Source organism: Prinia subflava, chromosome 17 (assembly GCF_021018805.1).
Source record: "Prinia subflava isolate CZ2003 ecotype Zambia chromosome 17, Cam_Psub_1.2, whole genome shotgun sequence".
Lineage (NCBI taxonomy): Eukaryota > Metazoa > Chordata > Aves > Passeriformes > Cisticolidae > Prinia > Prinia subflava.
Genome location: NC_086263.1, coordinates 13,841,919 through 13,860,724, shown reverse-complemented (window position 1 = coordinate 13,860,724; position 18,806 = coordinate 13,841,919). Strand labels below are relative to the sequence as shown.

Sequence of the window (18,806 nt, the reverse complement as noted above, 5' to 3'; positions counted from 1 at the left end):
ACAGCTCAGCTCCCCAGGTCCAGCAGGGATCTTCTGCTTCCCCAGCCACGGAGCAGGATGGACCTCGCAAAGGTCAGGGCTTGTTCTGAAACCTCCAGGGAAAGGGATGCACAGGGGCAGACCCAGTTGGGGAATGCAAATAGATGTCAAAAAAACCAACAAAAAAGAACCTTTTGTGCCCTTTCTGCTCTTTTCAATGCCCGTTTTTTTTCAGCCTCTGGGTGGAAGGAAGATGATGTGATAGCAACAGGATCTTAATTCCCAACCAAGTATTGCTACAAATGCTGCAGGGAAAATTACTTGCTAATTGAATTACTAGGAAAGAACTCGGGCCAGGACGCAGGAGGAGCAATTTGGGATTCTCCAGGGGTGAGGTCCTGAATTCCTGCCTGGTCCTTCTGCCCCTGGCACAGGCCCCACTCCTGCCTTTGCAGCAGACAAATGCAAATGCCTGTTCCCAGCTAAGCTGCCAGCCCAAGCATATCGGGATCTTGGACGGACACACGGCTGCAGGACACAGACAGGACCAGCAAAGCCACAGGCAGGCCCAAGCCACGAGGGAAGAAGGGGCACACACTGGGGACAAGGTGCTGAACCCCATCAGGCAGCTTGGGACAAACCTGATGCCAAGCACTGTACAGGGCTTTTCCCCTTAACGACACAGGCTGCCTTTATTCCCTGATTTCAACGGAACTCCCCTTGATTAACACTTCCATGAGAACTGTCACCCAGGGACCTCTGGGACCCCATGGGAAAAGTTAGGGGGACAAATTCACTCTCCCAGTGGCAGAAGTGCTCAGGACAGTCCAACACTACTGACCCTCACTAACATACACCTCTCAGCATCACTTTCTTGGCTAATGCTCTGTTGCATACTCCTAATCTTCATTCCCAATTTTCAGCTTTGGTAGGTTTTTCCCTCCCATTTAATTTTTAAACCCAGGCAGTCTTCACTTTCCCAGCCTTGTTTGTTTGTTTGTTTTAAACTCCTAACTCAGTGCCAGAACCTGCCTGGACTTGGCTGTGGCACAGAGCAGCCCTGCAGGATTCTTCATTACACCCAGAATCATGGAATATGCCGAGTTGGAAGGGATCCACAAGAATCATCAAGTCCAACTCCTGAAACACCTCTAATTTTGGAAGAAAAAGGTGCATACTCTGCCATAGGTCTGGCTGTAGATTCACTGTTTACTGTATTGTAAATGCATTGCCATAAATCCACATGTACAGATCAGTATCTCATAGAATCACAGAATGGTTTGGCTTGGAAGGGACCTTAAAGTCCATTCTGTTCCACCCTTGCCATGGGCAGGGACACCTTCCACTATCCCAGGTTGTTCCAAGCCTTGAACCTGGCCCTGGACACTTCCAGGGATGGGGCAGCCACAGCTTCTTGTGGCCACCTGTGCCAAGGCCTCCCCACCCTTCACAGGAAAGAATTTTTTCCTGGTAACTAATCTAAATCTACCCTCCTTCATCTAAAGGCCATTCCCCCTTGTCATGTCACTTCATGCCTTTGTCAAAAGTCCCTTCCAGCTCTCTTGGAGCCCCTCTAGGCACTGGAATGGCTCCAAGGCCTTCCTGGAGCCTTCTCCAGGTTGAAGAGTTACTCTTGTGATACTGATGTTACATTCTTCATCAGGTTCTTAAGAGAAGAATGGAGCACATTTAAGCCTCTAGTTTGGGCAGGTTTCCAAACTCTTGGTTGGCTTTCTGACCACCACTGCTTAAATCCAATGGGAGTCAGCAAAACTACTGTTCTCCCCAGACTAAAACCAGCTTTGGCTGGAGCCACATTTCACCTGCAGCTCAAATGTGTGCTGAACTTTTGGCTGGAAGCAAGCTCTCCCACATTTTTGATGATTCTTAAGAGCTACCGGTCTGTGAGAGTCTCACCAGCAGAGCCTCTGCATTGCTGCCCTTTTGGCTTCCTGTTCAACCTGGCAGCCTCCCTTGGTGCTGCCAGAGTCCTCTACAACCCTAAACTCATTTCCAAACTGGGAATGCTCTCCTAACAAAAGCAAACCACCAAACCAAATTTTTTTTAGATGCTGAATGATCTCAAACCAGTTTTACAGACAGTCTGACTGGTGGGGCAATTTGAATGGTGCCATTTCATTACCAGTGGGTTTCTCTGCACCTCACCTGGGTGTTCCGTAACTGTGCACTCTTTGTTGCGTACAGAATTACTGTGTCCAACACCAGCATGGTCCTTGCAGCCTCCTGCAGAGGAGGCTCTGCTTTGCTACAGAATTTGGCATCTGTTTGCAGCTACTTTCCCTAGGAACATACATTTTGAGAGCATCAAGTTTCCATTTCATCCTGCATCTTTGAAAGCAGCAGAGACAGACTGGAGATTTGATCAGACTGGGAAAGACAGAGCTGAGGAATGCTTTTAAAGGGAAGCCACAAACAAAATGTAAGTGTTGGGTACAAGGAGAAACACTGAGGTCTTTGTGTTGAAGGAGAGTGGGATGTCATCGAGCTACTTTGAAACTCTCTCTCTCCCTTCTCCATGCAAAGACCACCTCCAGAAATCCCCCCTCCCAAGCCCTCAGCAATGCATTTAGAATACCTCAGCATGGAGAAAAGGGAAACACCATGCTTTACAGAGGCCTGGCTAATACTCTGGGGCTTTTTTCAGCATGCTGGCTCTTTTAAGGGATGCCCCTTGGTTCAGCAAGTGAACCCCAGCACTGCACGCGCCCTCCCGCACGCTCAGCAGCAGAAAGCAGCAGAAAATGTTAAACATATCAAGACCTTTAGGTTTTCAAAGTCTTTCTGGTATTTTTCCCTCAAAGTGGAAGCGTTCCCCTCCAGATGTTTGTTCTCCAGCTCATCCCTCATGACGTTCATCTGGGCCTCCAGCTCCTGGATGCGTTCCCTCAGGCCGTGCATGGAGTCCGGGTCGCTGCCGGGGTCCTGCCCGGTGCCACCCGCCTCGCCGGCCACCCAGGTGTCCCCAGCGCCTGGGGCCACTGCAGGGGACGCCTCTGGGTGCTGCCTCTGGTACTCATCAAGGGTCTCTTGCAGGCGCTGCAGGTTCTGGCTGTAGTGCTCCTGCAGCGCCTGCAGCTCCTCGCCATGGATGACCTGCAGCTCCTTGATCTTGGCCTGGAACTTTTCCTCCAGCGTTTGCATCTGCTCCAGGTGATACTGCTCCATGTTCTGCTTGTCACGGACAACGGCGTCCAGCTGGTTGAGCCCCTCCACCCTCTCGGCCTTCAGGGCATCCTCTGTCCTGTTGAGCTGCTCGATCACGTTTCGGATCTCCTCCTCGTACCTCCCCTGCAGCTCGCTCAGGCTCTTGCTGTGTTCGTGCCCCTCCTCCTCCAGGAGCCTCCGCTGGTTGTCCAGCTGGGACACCTTTGCCTTGAGGTCAGCGTTCTCCCTCTCCAGCACGGCGATCACCTCGCTGTACTCGCCCTGCTGCTTCCTGAGCAGCTCCTCGTACTCGTCCCGCAGCACGGACACCGTCTTCACGCGCTCCTGGCACAGAGCATCCATGCTCTGCAAGGACTCCTTGTAACACTTCATCTCCCTCTCGTGCTCCAGGCGGACTTTGCAAGCGGCGTAACAAACCTGAGCCTGAACAATGGCATCGTGGACTAGCAAAGACGAATAACGCTCCAGGTCTCCCATGCACGAATGGTAGGAAAGACTCTGGGATATCTTCAGGAGCTTCTGACAGTCTCTCATGGCCTCCTCGGGAGGCAGAGAGAGTAAGGCAACAGATATCTCCTTCAGAACATTGGATTTGTCCTTGAGCTGCTGGGCAAGATCTTCCTGAATGGAAACAAGGGCTTCACTACTGCGGTCTGGTGGGCTGCCAGTCTCCTCCACCTTGGCTAATTCCTGGCACGGCACCATTTGGAGACGGCTCCCATCCCAAGAGATCTGGGTTCTTTCCGAAGCATCTTTTTGTATTTCAAGTGCTTCAGAAATCTGGTGCATAACTCTGTCAAACTCAGGAGTCCTGTACGCTTTGATGATCTCCTCCAACATGCACTTGTGCTGCTGGAGAGCGGTTTTGGTATTATGGAGCTCTTCTTCAATTGTTTTTAACCTCTGATGAAAAGATTCTCTCATTTTTTCTGCAACAAACCCAAGTTCTGCTTTGATCAATGTAGCATCTGCTACAGCACTGAGAAAACATGGGGAAAAGCCCAAACTTGTTTCTGTTTTACCCTCAGCTTCTCCATCTCTAGTGCTCAAGTGTGCTCTCAGCTCCTTCACCTGGCTCCAGAACTCCCCTTCCAGCAGCAGCTTTTTAGACAGAACGCTGGCCAAATCATTGGCTGTATGAGAAACACTTGCTGGCTCCAACAAAACCACCTCGGCCGTTCCCTGGATCTCTCTCAGAAGCTGGGCTATCTCAGAGCTTGCATTTTTCAAAGACTCTGCTATCTGGTTGATGAGAGAGGCCTCAAATGCTACTCTCTCAGAAAGCCACCTCAGCTGGCCAGTGTCAAACACATCTGCTTGCTGCTCCTTGGAGATGTGCTCCTCTTCTCCCAAATCCCCTCCTTCTGGAGCAGGGCTCTCCGTGGTGAGGCTTTCACTCTGCTGACACTCTGATGGGACTGGCGCCCCACTCAAGGCTTGGATTGCGTTTGATAAAGTTGTTTCCATGCTGGACAGAGTAACAAGGAACACATCACCCTCTTTTTCCTGCTCTGATTTGGGGAAGGATCTTAGCTGCTCCCTGCACTTCTCTAAGCAAGTCAGCGCTTGATCGTTTTTCATCTGGAAACCTCCCAGCTCGCTGACGTGACTTTCTATGAGCTTGAACTTTTCCTGCCTCTCGCTCTCCAGCTGTGAGATCAAAGCATTGACTTGGGACAGGCTGGTCTGAAGCTGTTCCCGCAGCTGGGACTCCGTGCTGGCCCACTGATGGTGCAGGGCAATGAGCGTCTCCTGGTTATGGCCGTGCTGGCTTTCAAGCTTCATCGTCACATCTTTCAGCTTTTCCTCTGTAATATACAGTTTGGTTTCCAGGGAATGGATGATGGAGAGATAAGTCTCAGAATCGCTGGTCCCCGATGAGGGGTAACCCAGAGCTGGCTCCGAGGACATGCTTTCTTCAGACAGAGACCTGTCCTGGCTCGTGTCTGAAGAGGTACTGCTTGTCCAGTTTTTCTCTGATCCGTCTGGATGGATGTATTTTTGACACTGGATGCTTGAAAAACGGATCCTTTGCCTCTTGGCCCCCATGATTCCTACATCAGGCTTTGCTAAGGCTTTCTGAACCAACTCTTGGTCCTGGAGCTCTACAACTTTAGATGGGGAGCCAAATTCCTCCCCTTGCCTCTGACTGGTATCAAGAACCTCATCCTCCTCCTCCTTCAGTGCATAAGTCAGAGCTGGGAGAACATCCTGAGTTTGCAGCTGGGATGGATGACTTTCGTCAGCCTCAAGACTGGGGCCAAGGTCTTCTGTCTCCTCAGCACACGGACCTGTGCCCACACTAGCTAATTTCTTTAAAGCCTCCTCCTTGGCCTTTAGCTTTACTTTAGTCTCCTCTAAACTGCTATCTAAAGCAACCATTTTAACCAAAGCCTCACTGAGATCTTGATCTTTCTTCTCCACAATTCTCAAATGCATTTCCTTAACATGTCTCAGCTCTTCTTCTTTCTCTTTCAGCACCTCCTGCACTCCCCGGAACTGATCTGACACCTCCTCGAATGACTGCTCCAGATTGTGGTAGTTGGTCTCTTCCATTTTCAACTTTGCTTGTAATTTTGCAACTTCGTTATCCGACTCAGCCACCTGATTCATGAGCTCGTGGAACCGGCACTTGATCTGATCCCTCTCTCTTTCGAGCTCCTTGATGTGCTCCGCAAGTTTTTGGATGCTGGCCTCCTTCATGGCCAGCTGCTCCTCCAGCTGGTGGACGAGCTCGCTGCCTTCAAACTTGGCGCTCAGCTTCTCCTTCTGCAGAATCTCCATTTGCTGCTCGCTGTTCTGCAGCTGGTTCTCGTACTCGTTGGCCTTTTCCTCCACCTCCTTCAGGCTCCGTATCAACACCTGCTTCTCCCTCTCGCAGCTCTCCAGCAAAGCCTCGTAGTTCTTCTGCAGCTTCTCCTCCATGAGGACCCGTGCCTGCTCGCTGGCGTTCAGCTGCCCGCTGAGGTCTGCAATCCTGTCCTGGAGCCGCTGCACTTCCTTCTGGTGGTCCCGCTGCAGAGCCTGCTGCATCTCCAGGTCCCGCAGCTCCTGGGTCTTCTCCAGCAGCAAAGCCTCCGCGCTCTTCAGCTTCTGCTCGCTGGCCTTCAGCTGGGAGCTGAGCGCGGCCTCGCCGTGCTGCCACTCCTCCAGCTGCTCTTTGGCTTTCTCCTTCTCGCTCCTCAGGTCGCTCTTGAGCTTGGCCAGGGTCTGCTCCTTGATGGCGAGCTCGGCCGCCGCGTTACTGAGCCTCGCCTGCAGGCTCTGAATCTCGGCCTCGTGGTGCCGGATCACGTCCTTGGCCTCGGCGTAGCTGCGCTTCAGCGACTGAATCTGCTGATTGATCACCTCTTGACGCTGGCATTGGGCTTCCAGCTCGCTTTGGAGGTCTTGGTTGACTTTGTGGAGCCTCTGCCAGGCACCTGATGGCGAGGCGGCCACCTCGGTCTTAAAAAAATTGATTAAATACTAGATTAGTAACACTCTTGGCTCTCCCTTCTGAGTGTCACACCTCTGGCCAGGCAGGCCATGGAAAAGCTCCTCGCAGCGACTTGGCTGCTACCCATTGCTCCAATTGGGATGATTTGTTCTTGGCACAATTTGGTTTGTTTGACCAGCCTTTTTATTTTTTTTTTAATGAGCGACAACTGCTTTCCAGTAACAGAAAACACTGACCACGACATCAAAACAGCTGTACAGTAACAGGCTAAATGGAAAAAAAAACAAACCCAAACTCAAACAGAATCCAAAAAACAATGAAAAAGAAACACCAGCAGTAAAACGGAGACAGACAGACAAAAGAAAAATGCCAAGGATGAGGAGGAGATGGAACAAGGTGGAGCAGAAAGGAACTGCTTTTTTTTAGCGAGTTTGTTTTGTTGTGAAACAAAAAGTGCACAGTTCAGGTAACACAGTCCTACCGACCAAAAGCAACAACAGAAAGTGACGTGACAGCAAATGACATCACATCCCACCCAAACACAGGGCGACGGGCCAGCCATCGTGGTGGAGATGTCATTTCTGTGCCTGCCAAACAGGACTGAGTGGCTGCTCATCACATTAGAGAGATGCTGTTATGCTAAAGCTTAGGGCTAGGGAGGATCTAATTTCTCTACCTGCAAAATAAAATAAACCAACAAAAGACAAAATAAAAAGCCCAACAAATGGAGGGAAGGAAAAGGTGTGATGAGAATGTAAAAATGAAAGAAACCAACCTTTGTGAGATTCAAACCAAAGCAATGGAGCATGCAAAGAGAAAACTCACAGAAAGCGTCATGCAAAAGGCGACAGAAATTATGTATCTTAAAAAAAAAAAATACATAGACAGGAAGAGGCGAGAGAGGCACAGCGTTAAGCCTAGGAATTTGGCCTGCCTTGCTGTACTCTGGTTGCTGATTAAGGAAAGCCCACAGATGTGACACTCAGTTATGTTAAGTTAAATTTCATGCTTTACACCAAAAACATGCAAGAACATCCGCCCGGGACAGGTTAGTATGTGCCCCCTCCCACCCGCCGTGGCCGGAGCTGGGGGATGTCTCCAGCTCATTTTGCAGGAGCAGGAGCTCCTGGTGTTTCTCCCAGTAGGGATTCAAGGTTAGGGTGCCCCATCCCGAGGAAGCTGAGAGCAAGAGAGGGGTTACAGGAGGCCAGAGAGGCTCCGGTGCATGGCACATGCATTGGGGGGGTGGCTCAGCACTGCCTCACGGAGCAGGCAGTGCACAGGGGCCGTGCAGGGCTGGTCAGGCTGCCAGGGAGGGGTTGGTGGCCCCCAGCAGCTCAGGAGGGATGGGCTTGGCAGCAGTCAGGCTTCTCCATCTGCCCTCCTCATGGACAATGCAGGAACCTCCCCAAAATCAGGCGTGATTGGGGGATGAGGGGCACATGAAATTCAGAGGGTTTGTCCAAGAAAATGCTGAGATGTTTGTCTGCAGTCTGGGGCTGCAGAATTCCCCCAGCGGCTCCACTCCCCCAGCAGGGTTTGGTGGGGTTACTCCCTTCTCCAACAGGACTTTAATCCCTCTGGCTCCCAGGAAACACAGGGGAAATCCCCAGAACAATTAGACTGGAGCAGGCAAAAGCCTCCAACCTTTCCAAAAACCCTCCCCAACTTCCAGGTCCAAATTTGGGTCACTTCTCATTTCAGCTCAGCCTCTCTGCAGGCTTCCCCTCTTGCCACCCCTCCTCATACCGAGGCACTGTGGCCAACTTCAATCTGATGGCGGATTCAGCATCCAGCTTTTATCCCCATTCTCTGATTTTCCAGCCTCCAGGCAAAGGGAGGTCAGACGCCTCTGCCCCAGGGAAGTGGGAGTTAGTTACTCTTCCAGCTCTGCCAAGTGAAAATGGAACTCCTCCAAGCAGGCACTGTCAGCTTGGAGACTCCAGAAATGAATTAATTACTCCTCCTGGGAGATCATGGGCAAGGAAGGCAAGACATCCCCCTCCCTGGGCTGGCTCCACTGCCTGTGCAACTTCTTCAGGGAAATTTTTCCTGTGAGAAATAAGGATGCAAGGTTTGGCATTGACACTGGGTTTGCTGCCATGGGAGCGCAGCGTGTGGCCATGCACGGCCACTTTGATCCACAGCCAGTTTGGTCAAGAGATTTGAGCAGGTCAAAATGCTGCCCCTGCACAGAACAGGACTATGGACCCCTGAGAGCAGCCAGAAGCTGCCCTGCAGGTGCCACGACTTCCTCCAGGCATGGATGTTCCCAGAGGAAGGGATGGGAAAAACCTGCTTTATTTGGAGAAGGGAAGGAAAGGTTTCCCCAAAGACCATCCTGTCTCTTTTGCCAGATCCTCCAAAACTCATTTCTAGGCTTTGCTGAGAAATCTTGTGACAGCAGAAACCACCAAAGTGATCCAAGGTAACAGGTCATCCCAGTGCAAATCCCACTCTGGCTGGAGGGAATGTGCCCAGGAGGTACATCTGAGTGTCCTGTGTTTGCCCATGTAATGCAAAATCCCCAGCCAGGAGCAGCTGGTGGGCTAGGGGATGCTTGGAAAGCCTTGTGTGCACCCCACTGCCTGAGGGGAGCATCTGGGGCACAGAAATGGGGAAACAGCTGCTGCAAAGGCAAACACAGTATGGGATGGATCATAGGTGGACTTCGCTGAGGTCCCATCTGTCTGGCTCTGTTTTGTTTTCCCTTGCAAAGGCTAACAGGTAATGCTGCCTTCTATTCCATCCCAGATGAGAGATTTCCATAAGCAGATGACCCTGGTAACGCTACAGAATTTTAGCCATGTTTGCAAGAAAGTCAAATCTCTCAGAGCTCAGTGGTGGCCACCCAGGATGTCCCCAGGAACACCGCAGAAGGAAGCCCACCAGGGATCCCTCAGGCACAGGGAAGATGGATCTCCCTCTCCTCCCTGCCCCCCTACCTGCAACACGTAGCCCTCCCGGGCGCTCTGCTCCCGGCCCAGAGCCACTTTCAGCTGATCCTGCAAGTGCCGGTTCTGCTCCAGGAGCTCCAGGGCCTCCTTCTGCTTCTGCTCCAGCTGGAGGGACATGAACAGAGACAGCGTCCAGGGAGTGGGCAGGGGATCAGCCATAAGGAACAAGTGGCTTGGAGGGGACACAGAGCAGAATTAACAGAGCTTTTGATGGCACCGCTGCTCTGCTCTGGGACCTGGATTTAATTTTGCCAGGAAAAGCCCTCCCCTCTGAAAGAACTTATTTATGCAATACTGTAATTCGTAAAGCTCACTGCAGCAAAGGATGAACAGCACCAGCTCGTGCCAGGCACAACCCTGGCAAATCCCAGCCCAGTTCAGCTCTGTGATATTCCTGGTTACTCCATAAGAAAGGGTTGCCCCTTTCATTCCCACTAATACACCTTAATCCCAACTAACAACAACATTTGTTATCCCAGGCACAGAACTCTTCCAAGTGAGCTGAGTCTCCTCTATTCTTTTCCAAAAATCTTAAGACTATTTGATGTAGGCTCCACAAAAAGAGAGCCTTTGTGGTGTGTGCTGCAACTCAAGGCAGTTTATAACTGCAAACACAAATCTCTATAGCTGCAGAGGCACAGAGGATTAGGAGCTTGAATTTATAGTCTGGTAGATACATCTTGATTGTACCCAACTCGTCAGAGACAGGCTGGCTACAACCACCACAAATCAGGCTGTGCTGGCTGGGAGGGGTTAGGAAGTACCAGGCCTTTCTGCAGCTGTGGGAAATTTGAAAGCTGCTGGCAGGGCTGAACAGGAATGGATGCAGACCTGTGCCCTGCCAGCTCCCCAAGGAACCTACAGCATCCCTACCAGTTGCTATTATGAAGCAGGACTATTTACAGCTATTTTTAAGCCTATCTTAGGTTCCCTACGGTCACGCCAGTGACCTGAAGGCTGTTCTGGCAGGCAGCCTGCACCCTACCACCCCATTACCTCCTTCTCCAGCAGCGTGGTGAGGTGCTGCTTCGTCAGCCCCTCTTCCCGGTCCTCGGCGTGGGCGAGGTGCAGGGGTGTGATGGGGATCTGCTTCTCCTCCCGCAGCGGGGTGGTCTCCACCTGGTGCCAGCGCTGCTCGATCTCCACGTGGACGTTCTGCGGTTTGATGTCTGCTGGGACGGGCAGGATCCTGTCCACCTCCATCCTCAGCGCCTCCTCCGAGCCTGCCCCATCCACGGCGTCGATCATCTCGAAGCGCTTGCGCCGCTCCTCCCGCCGCCGCGCCCGCTCCCGCTCCAGCTCTCCGGGGTCGGCATCGGTGGCTCCGGTGTCCCTGGGGAAGGCGGCTGAGCCGCCGCTGGAGGAGTCTGCAGCGTTGGCACGCTCCTGCACCAGGGCCTGCTGGATGGGGCGAAACTCAGCCCAGTCAAAGGTCTTGGACCGTCCTTCTCGTCGGCGCTCCCGGGCACGGCTCCGCTTCTGCTCCGTGTCCAGCTCGGCTTGTTCCGCATCCGGCTTCTCGCTCGGCTTTGGACCAGTCTCAAAGGAAGAGCTTGTTTTGCTTTTCTCTTCTGGCAGCGAGCTGCGAGGACAGAGAGAGGGTGAAGGAAAGTGTCAGTGGGTGCTGGAGGTACCCAGGTGCTCCCATGCATGCCTCAAAGAGCCGGGTGGAAAAGGGCTGCTGGAAGCCCAAGCCAATGCCACGTGGGTGCCCCCTGCCCCTGTCTCCCGTGCCCCTCGGGCACAGGAGCTGTTGCTGCCCTTCCCCAGGTTGTGCTGGTGTGCAAAGCCTTGGTGCAAACGGCCCCGGCTGCTCCTGGGACACCCCGGCACCCGGAGAGTGGCTGATCCCAACCTTGTTCCTCCTGGGCAGCCACACTGGGGCCAGTGACCATGACCAAGCAGCGACCCATGGCTGAGGTAGCGACCCCAGACTGTGCTGTCAGAGGTTCCAACAGCTCCTCCAGCCCCCCGGCTGTGGGGCTCCATGCACACCCCAGCTGGCATGGCCACAGTCATGTGCTCGTGGGAAAGATGCCACCAATCCCACCAAAGCCAGGCTGGCTTCAGAGCTGTGGGGTAGAGAAGCACAGAGCAGCTCTGGGAGTCTTGGGAAACAAGGGCAAGATTCCCCTTCAGCTTGGAAAAGCATTAATGGGTCCATAACTTCTCCATGCCACTATCTGCACTGAAGGCATAGACCTTCCCAGAGCACCCAGCCCTGCAGGCAGCACACAGAGAGCCCCCCTGGCACTGGGCAACTCCTCTGACATGGGCAGCAAGGAGAGCACGTTACTCAACACATCACAGAAATCACTGAAAATGCCAATTTCTCAAGCAAGGAACGATTTTTAGTGCTGAGTTAGAGGGTGGTGGGTTGGGGGGGGAGACATACTCATCAAGCAGGGGAAGTTAATATGGGAAGGCAATACCATTTCTAACCTACAGGTAATCCATAATGCAGTATTAGCTTAATAAATTCAGACATGCCAGCCCTGTAACATGCAGACCAAAATTAAACCAGAAAACAGCAATATGCTAAGTCTATGGAGGAAGCCTGTCCCAAGGGAGTACTGGGCACTTGCTGAACTCTCTTTGCTACCCAAAGCTCCAAAAGCTGCCTCCCAAGGCACAATCCTGCTGCTCAGGCTGACTCCTGGCTCTCCCTGCCTCCAATACAACCACAGCACCCTCAGCCTTCAGCAGGGACTCAAAAAGCTTTCTGCAAGAGCTGGAATGCAGATCACTGGGCCCTTCACTACAGGCTCTGACCCATGGGACCACATGCATGGGGACTGCTGTGATCAGGAACAGCAGCAGCAGCAGCAACAGCAGCATCACAGCTTCTCCCATCTCAGAAACACATCCCAGCCCCCAGCCAAGAACCTCATGGATGTGAATACGCCCAAAACAAAGGATGGAGCAGAAGAGATGGCTCTGAGTGGGTTAGTATCTTCCGATGCACTGTCATCCAGCAGCAAACCACAGGCTCAGTAGAGCTGGGTTTTGAGAGACTCTGGCAGTTACAGGCTAAAACCAGCTCAGAGATAATTTCTTCTTCAGTGCTGTCACTTGCAGCTAATAAAATAAACCCAGAAGGCACGATGATGAAATGTCACTGCTCCTCACCCATGATACTGCACGACTCGAAAGCCAGGCTCTCAATCTGGAGTTAGTTAGTGATTACAGCTGCATTTTGAAGCAAAGCAGGGATGAGACTGAGTCTTAAAATGGCAAAGAGTGTTAGGAAAGAAATGGGGGTCCTGGGGCCTGCCATATGGTGTTGGGACACAGAAATTTTGCTGCTCTAAATCCTACATGGAAGAGTCTTAGCATTTCTAGAGGTGACATCTCTCACAAGCTCAGTTCTCTGCTGCTTTCCAAAGGGCACAGGATGTGGGTCAGGGAGCAGAGGGGTGGCCACTGGGAATGAAGTGAAGACGCTCAGAAGGTTGACCCAAAGCTTCTCATTTCATCTCCTGCAAGTGCCCCATGGCTATTAATTCTGCTCAACCATTTCATATTTCCTCCACTACCGAGAAATTAATTCATATCACACAGGAAAGGGGTGGTCTTTGTCTCCCAATGGTATTTATAGGTCAAAATAAAAAGGCTTTTATTAATAGAGGTGGGTGTGGGAGCGGTGCAAGCTGAGCACGCTGTGGCAAGAAGTGCACAAAGGTTGCAGAGAACTGGGGAGCACTGGGGAACCCAGGCTCACAAGGGCTGTGAGCTCAACACAGATCCAGTTCTGAAGCAGCCACTGTTGTTCACGGGGTTGTTTTCTATTTACCCCATTATCATCATTAGCAGACTGTAATTAGAGCCTCTGCAGATTGCAGGGCACTGCTGAGGGCAGGGAGCAGTGCAGCATCTGCTCCCCACGCCAGGTGCTGACACATGCAGCAACGTAAACCATCATTAGGGCTCAAGAAACCAAGACCAGGTGTGTTTGGCTGGGTGGAGCCACAGCAGCACGTTAATAACACGGCCAAGGCTGCAGGAGTGTGTGGGGTGGGTGAGCACTGCTGCCCTCCTGGCACACCGAGCACAACACCTGGCCCTGGCCACACCGTGCCAATGCCTGGCACCCCTCCACGCTGAGCCTTGGGCAGTTTGTCCTTCAGCCTTCCAGCAGCCCCCTTCACCCGCTGCCTCCCGGGTGCGGAATGCAATGACATCCCAAAGCCAGGTGGGATGGCTGGGATACCCCACACTGCTGCCAAGGGCTGCCAGGCAGGCACCAGCGAACACAGCTCTGCTCCACACACAGCACAGGACTCCTCAGCAATGTGACTAACCCACGGCAGCCCCTGCTCATCTGACACCAGCTCGGTGGGAAACGACAGAAGCACACACATCACTCCCTTTTCCCAGCTCAGGATTGGTTCACGGTCTGTTTGTGCAGTTACTGCCCAACCAGGACCTGTGCCTGGACCCTCTCAGAGGGAAAGCCAAGTGAAACCACTCTGTGTGGGCTTTGTGTGCAGACAGTGAGCACAGGGCTATCGTGCTGCAGTAACCTGTGAGCAATCATAAATACATCTGGCTCTTTAAAGGCAGAGAGGTCCCCTCAAATTTCCTTGGTCTTCATCTTCGTATCTAGTCACATCGGAAGATACCAGTGTGGGGAAACCAAGGGTCAAGACCAGGTTGCTTCTTCCCTTCTCTCTGGCTTTTATTTAAAGGGGAAAAAAAAACAAAAAAAAAAGGAAGGGGGGGAAGAAAAGAAAGAAAAAATAAATGGAAACTGCAGGACTTCCCATCCGAGGTGCAGAAAAGGAGGAGCATGCAGTGAATCACAAGATATACAAACCACAGAACGTTAATACAGGAGAGAACACAGTTTTCCAACCTGGGCTTCAGCACGGATAGTTTCAAAGAGAAGTTTTTCCTGGGATTGCATGGAAATCAAACATACACAGGAGTGAGGAGAGAGGCGGCTTCCCCGAGACCCCTGTGAGATCCACCAGAGCTTGGGCAGAGCTGGGGAAACAGTGGCTGAGGGCTAAGCAGGATGGGTAGGGAGAGGCTTGAGCAACTCCAGGTCAACAGCACTGGGTGAGAAGAGCCATTCCATCAACACGAGGACAAACCTGGCAAAAACCTGCTGGCTGCAGCTACAGTAAGGACAGGAGATGGAGTTAGCGGTGTGGCCGTGTCCACGCAGCCTGTAAGAGGTGGCCTGTAGGAGTGTGGCCAGCACAGACAGCTGTGAGGAGGCCAAACACCCTGAACACACAGCCAGAATTGCCCACAGAAGGCATTCTGTGACACAGGATCCCCTTCCTCTGGCACTGACGCAGGAGGAGACACCAGCATTTCTACAGATTAAGGGGGACGAGCTGCAGCAGCTTTCTGGAAGATCAGAAGAGGAGGAAAGACGATTTCCTGGCTGGAGTTTAAAATAGATCAGAGCCAAACAGTTTCTAAACTGAACCCTGGGCTCCTGCTGCTGTGACCCATAGTAAGGGCTGGGCAGCTCGTGCTGAACAGTAGCCAGAGGAAAGGGTGAACCCAGCACAACTGAATCCAAGTGGTTTCACAATACCTGGTGGCAATCCAGAGGAGCCTTGATAAAGGAACAGTATTTCATATTCCTATGCACAAATTAAAACCACATTTTCAACCCTCTTTGAAATCTCTACGCATAAGAATAACTCGGCATATCAGCGTCCCCACAACAAATATCCAAATTAAGCTCAGAGAGATGTGAGAAAGAGCTGCAGCTTCCAGGAATGGACAGGCTCAGAAAGAGGAAAGAAAAGGGATGAGGGACAAGTTACTCCAGCACAACAAACCACAAAGCTGCAGGGGCTGCCACAGCCCCCCCTTACCTTGTTACATCAGGAGCAGTGGTGGGGCGAACGTGTTTCATGATGGTCTGGATCCAGTTGCGGCGGATGCCCGACGTCATGGCAGAGAGGGTGAACTCCCCTTCCTTTGTCTACAGAGAGAGAAAGAACACTCAGAGCAGGTGTTTGCACCCACCAGCAGCTTCCCAACTCCCCAAGACCACTCTGCACCCATCCCCAAGCCCCCAGTGCTGGGGCACTGCCTGCTGGCCACACAGAAGTCAAACCCAGCACACTCCTGGTGGGAATTACCATTTCTCAGCAATCAGGCTGATTCTGCCATAGGTGAGACCCTAAGGCTGTGACAAAACCTTCCCTTGTCCCCTTCCTTTTCCAACAGCCAAAAAAGTGTCTCTTAAACCCAAGGCCACAGCTCTCTGGAGCACTGCAGGGGGATGCTGAGTGGCCTCTCTTGGGTGTTTGGGGAGACATTCCCCTTGTCACAGACAAGCATCCCCATCAGCTGTCCTGCAGCTGGACTCTTCCTCCTCCCCACATTTTCCTTACATGGATCTGGAAGCCGTAGTTCCGCTGAACTGGGTACTCAGTGACATCGTAGCACGTGGATAAATCGATTTCTCCATCAAGGTCAGCTGCCTGCAGAGGGAAGAGGTAGAATAAGCCACAAAGCTTTGCTGTCCCAAAGCATGGTGGGCTTGCAGGGAAGCACAGCAGGTCCCTGAGGAGCACAAAGCCCTGAAGGGGCTCCAGCACTTTGGCATCTGGGAATGAGGGCACTGAGGGAGGCAATGATCCACCCAAGGTCTCTTTAGGAGCACCAGGAGCTGCCCTGTAATGGATTGAACACTGACTTACCTCCTCTGCCACTGAATCCCGGTAGTATCTCAGGCTCTGGTCAGTCAGCACAAACCAGTGCTTCTTCCACTAGGAAACAACAAAGATGGAGCAGTTACAATCCTACTCCTTCCCCACCACCATTTTCATGGCTGCTCGTCACAGGTCAACCAGCAGAGATGCTCTGCAGGAGGCAGCTCAATGCCTGCCCCTCCCAGCTCCACACATGGCTTCACCAAGGCCCCTCCACGGGAAAGGGGAGACCCAAACAGGCAGCAGTGAAAGGGACAGTGACAGTTTGCTGCCTCCCCGCAGAGTACCAGACCCTGCACGTGACAGTGACACCACAAGAGCCACAGGGCAATCGCAGCCTCCCCATTAGCTCCACTGCATGACAAGGCTTTTAGGGACTGCACTTAAAGCCTTTTTAGCACAAAAAAAAAAAAAAAGTAGTAAAAGATTCATGTTTTATCTGCAGTACCTAGAAACTGAGTTGGGAATCTATTCCTGGCCCTTGCTCTATACAAATCTGCCTCCTGAACGCTTCCAGCACAGGCTCACCCAAGGCAGCTTTCAGTCAATAAAGCACTCGCTCCAGCTGCCAGTTCCCCTTTGGCTGTCTGTGGATGTGTCCTCTGACCCAGGGGTACCCACAGCAGAGCCTGGGCCACCCACAGCCACGGGCAGATTGCCCTCATTTTCCCTTGACGGCTGATTAGGAGGGAAGGAAATCCAGGGAAGGGGTGGTTTGTGAACAGCCAGGGCCATCCACGCTGCCTCGGCACCAGTACCCACTCCTAAGGCTCCAAGAGAGCAGAACATCCTGCATCCCTTTGGGAACTGGCACAGGAAAGTGGCACCAGCTGCTCCCTCAGAGCCATTTATTTATTTATTTATTGCCATTTACCTGGCCCTCAGGGGACTTTACCTGAACCTCATTTCTGACACCAAAGAGGTCGCTGGGTTGCAAGAGAGACGAGACTAATAAATAGGAAACAGGAACATGAAACCAGTGCTGCCACCCAAGCTGCCTTGGCTCCCTAGAAACCCACAATATGATATCCAGCTTTTGAAACCTCCTCAGGACAGAGCACCTGCAATTCCCACTCCAAGAGAAGCCCAGTACTGCTCTACCCAGGACATTGGGGCTCCATCAGCACCAAGAGCTGCTCCATGCACAGCCAGTACAGCCAGGATGTTGGAGTGAGCTGCCAGAAACCAGGACTGATCACAGCACCAAACACTGACACGAAGGGTAGAGCTTTCTCCTGACTCACCTGCCCATCCTCATATTGCTTTGTCAACCAGCCCTTCTTGAAGTTCAGCAGGTCAGGCTGGAAGAAAGGAGAGAGGGATCAGGAGAGGGAAGAAGAGTCTGCGCCCAGAAGGCAACAGCAGTGAGTTGGTAAAACCCAACAGAGCAATAAAAGTTAAATTCATAGAATCATAGAATAGTTTGGGTTTCAAGGGCCCTTTAAAGGTCATCCAGCCTAAACTGAATCATTACTCTGCGTGGTGGCTAAATGTTTGCTCCCAGGAGGAAAGGAAACCTCTGCACAGTTTATTCAGGCTGTTCCCTTCCTACCATTTCTCCTGCAATTTCCTACTGCTACACCAGCATTACAGAGAAAGGATAAACAAGAATTAGCAAGATTTCAGGCAGTTTTACCCTCTATTATATATTATGAAAGAAAAACTATGTTCTATTGATGCAAGGCTGCAGGGTTCAAAACAGGCTGAGTTCCCAAGGCTGGAAATACAGGGAATCCGAGCCCTGCACCACCCAAATGACACCTGCTTTTTCCTCCAGTCTGGGTGCATGGGGATCTTTAATTCCTGAAAAAAGCAAGCAGGACAGCGTGGGATAACTGCTGCCAGCCCCTCCTCCCAGCCCTGCCTGTGTGCAGGGAAGGATGTGGTGGAAATGCTTTCACTCCCCCGAGGCTGAGCTCCTCCAGCTGCTCCACGTGCTGCAGAGTGCAGGAGAAAAGAACAGCAGTGTGTGAAATCCAGCTGCAGCATCTGAAATGGGCTGCAGCAGGGGAAGCAATGGAAACTGGGTCTGGGAGCCTATTCAGTCAAACCTGGGGGGCAGCACATCCCACATCTGAGTGATTTCACAATGGTGGAAACCCAGTCCTGCTCCCCAAATACACTGGGGAAAGTAAAGTATTGAATTATAGAATATTCTGGATTGGAAGGAACAGTAAAATCATCCAGTGCCACCTCTGACATGGCCAGGGACACCTTCCACTATCCCAGGCTGCTCCAAGCCCCATCCAGCCCAGCCTTGAACACTTCCAGAGATGGGACAGCCACAGCTTCTCTGGGCAACCTGTGCCAGGGCCTCACCACCCTCACAGGGAAGAATTTCTTCCTAGTATCTAATCTAAACCTACATGACTTTCTTCCCTTCACTAGATAATGTGCATTGCCACTTCATATGCATTTCTCGTATTTTTTATTCCCATCAAGAATTTAAAAATCACTCTTGTGGCTGTACAAGTCAACAAGAAAAGCTCCAGAAACACCAAGCTACTGCATTTTTCTGATAAGTCCTTGAATAGAAGCCGTCCATCCTCAAAAAATGCAACT

General features: G+C 52.0%; 1 protein-coding gene across 6 annotated transcripts in view; it reads right to left on the bottom strand.

Moving 5' to 3' along the window:
* MPRIP (myosin phosphatase Rho interacting protein) overlaps window positions 1-18,806 on the bottom strand; it is a 73,541-nt gene that overhangs the window by 9,376 nt on the left and 45,359 nt on the right. For 4 of the 6 annotated variants that reach the window (XM_063414633.1, XM_063414634.1, XM_063414635.1 and 1 more), the window contains exons 10-16: window positions 17,489-17,545; window positions 16,233-16,301; window positions 15,924-16,013; window positions 15,399-15,508; window positions 10,558-11,143; window positions 9,550-9,666; window positions 2,761-6,612 (exon numbers count right to left, since the gene is read on the bottom strand). In XM_063414633.1, coding sequence (XP_063270703.1) covers window positions 2,761-6,612; window positions 9,550-9,666; window positions 10,558-11,143; window positions 15,399-15,508; window positions 15,924-16,013; window positions 16,233-16,301; window positions 17,489-17,545 — 4,881 coding nt within the window. The remainder of the gene's footprint in view (window positions 1-2,760; window positions 6,613-9,549; window positions 9,667-10,557; window positions 11,144-15,398; window positions 15,509-15,923; window positions 16,014-16,232; window positions 16,302-17,488; window positions 17,546-18,806) is intronic. The other 2 variants (XM_063414637.1, XM_063414638.1) reach the window with 1 other exon arrangement.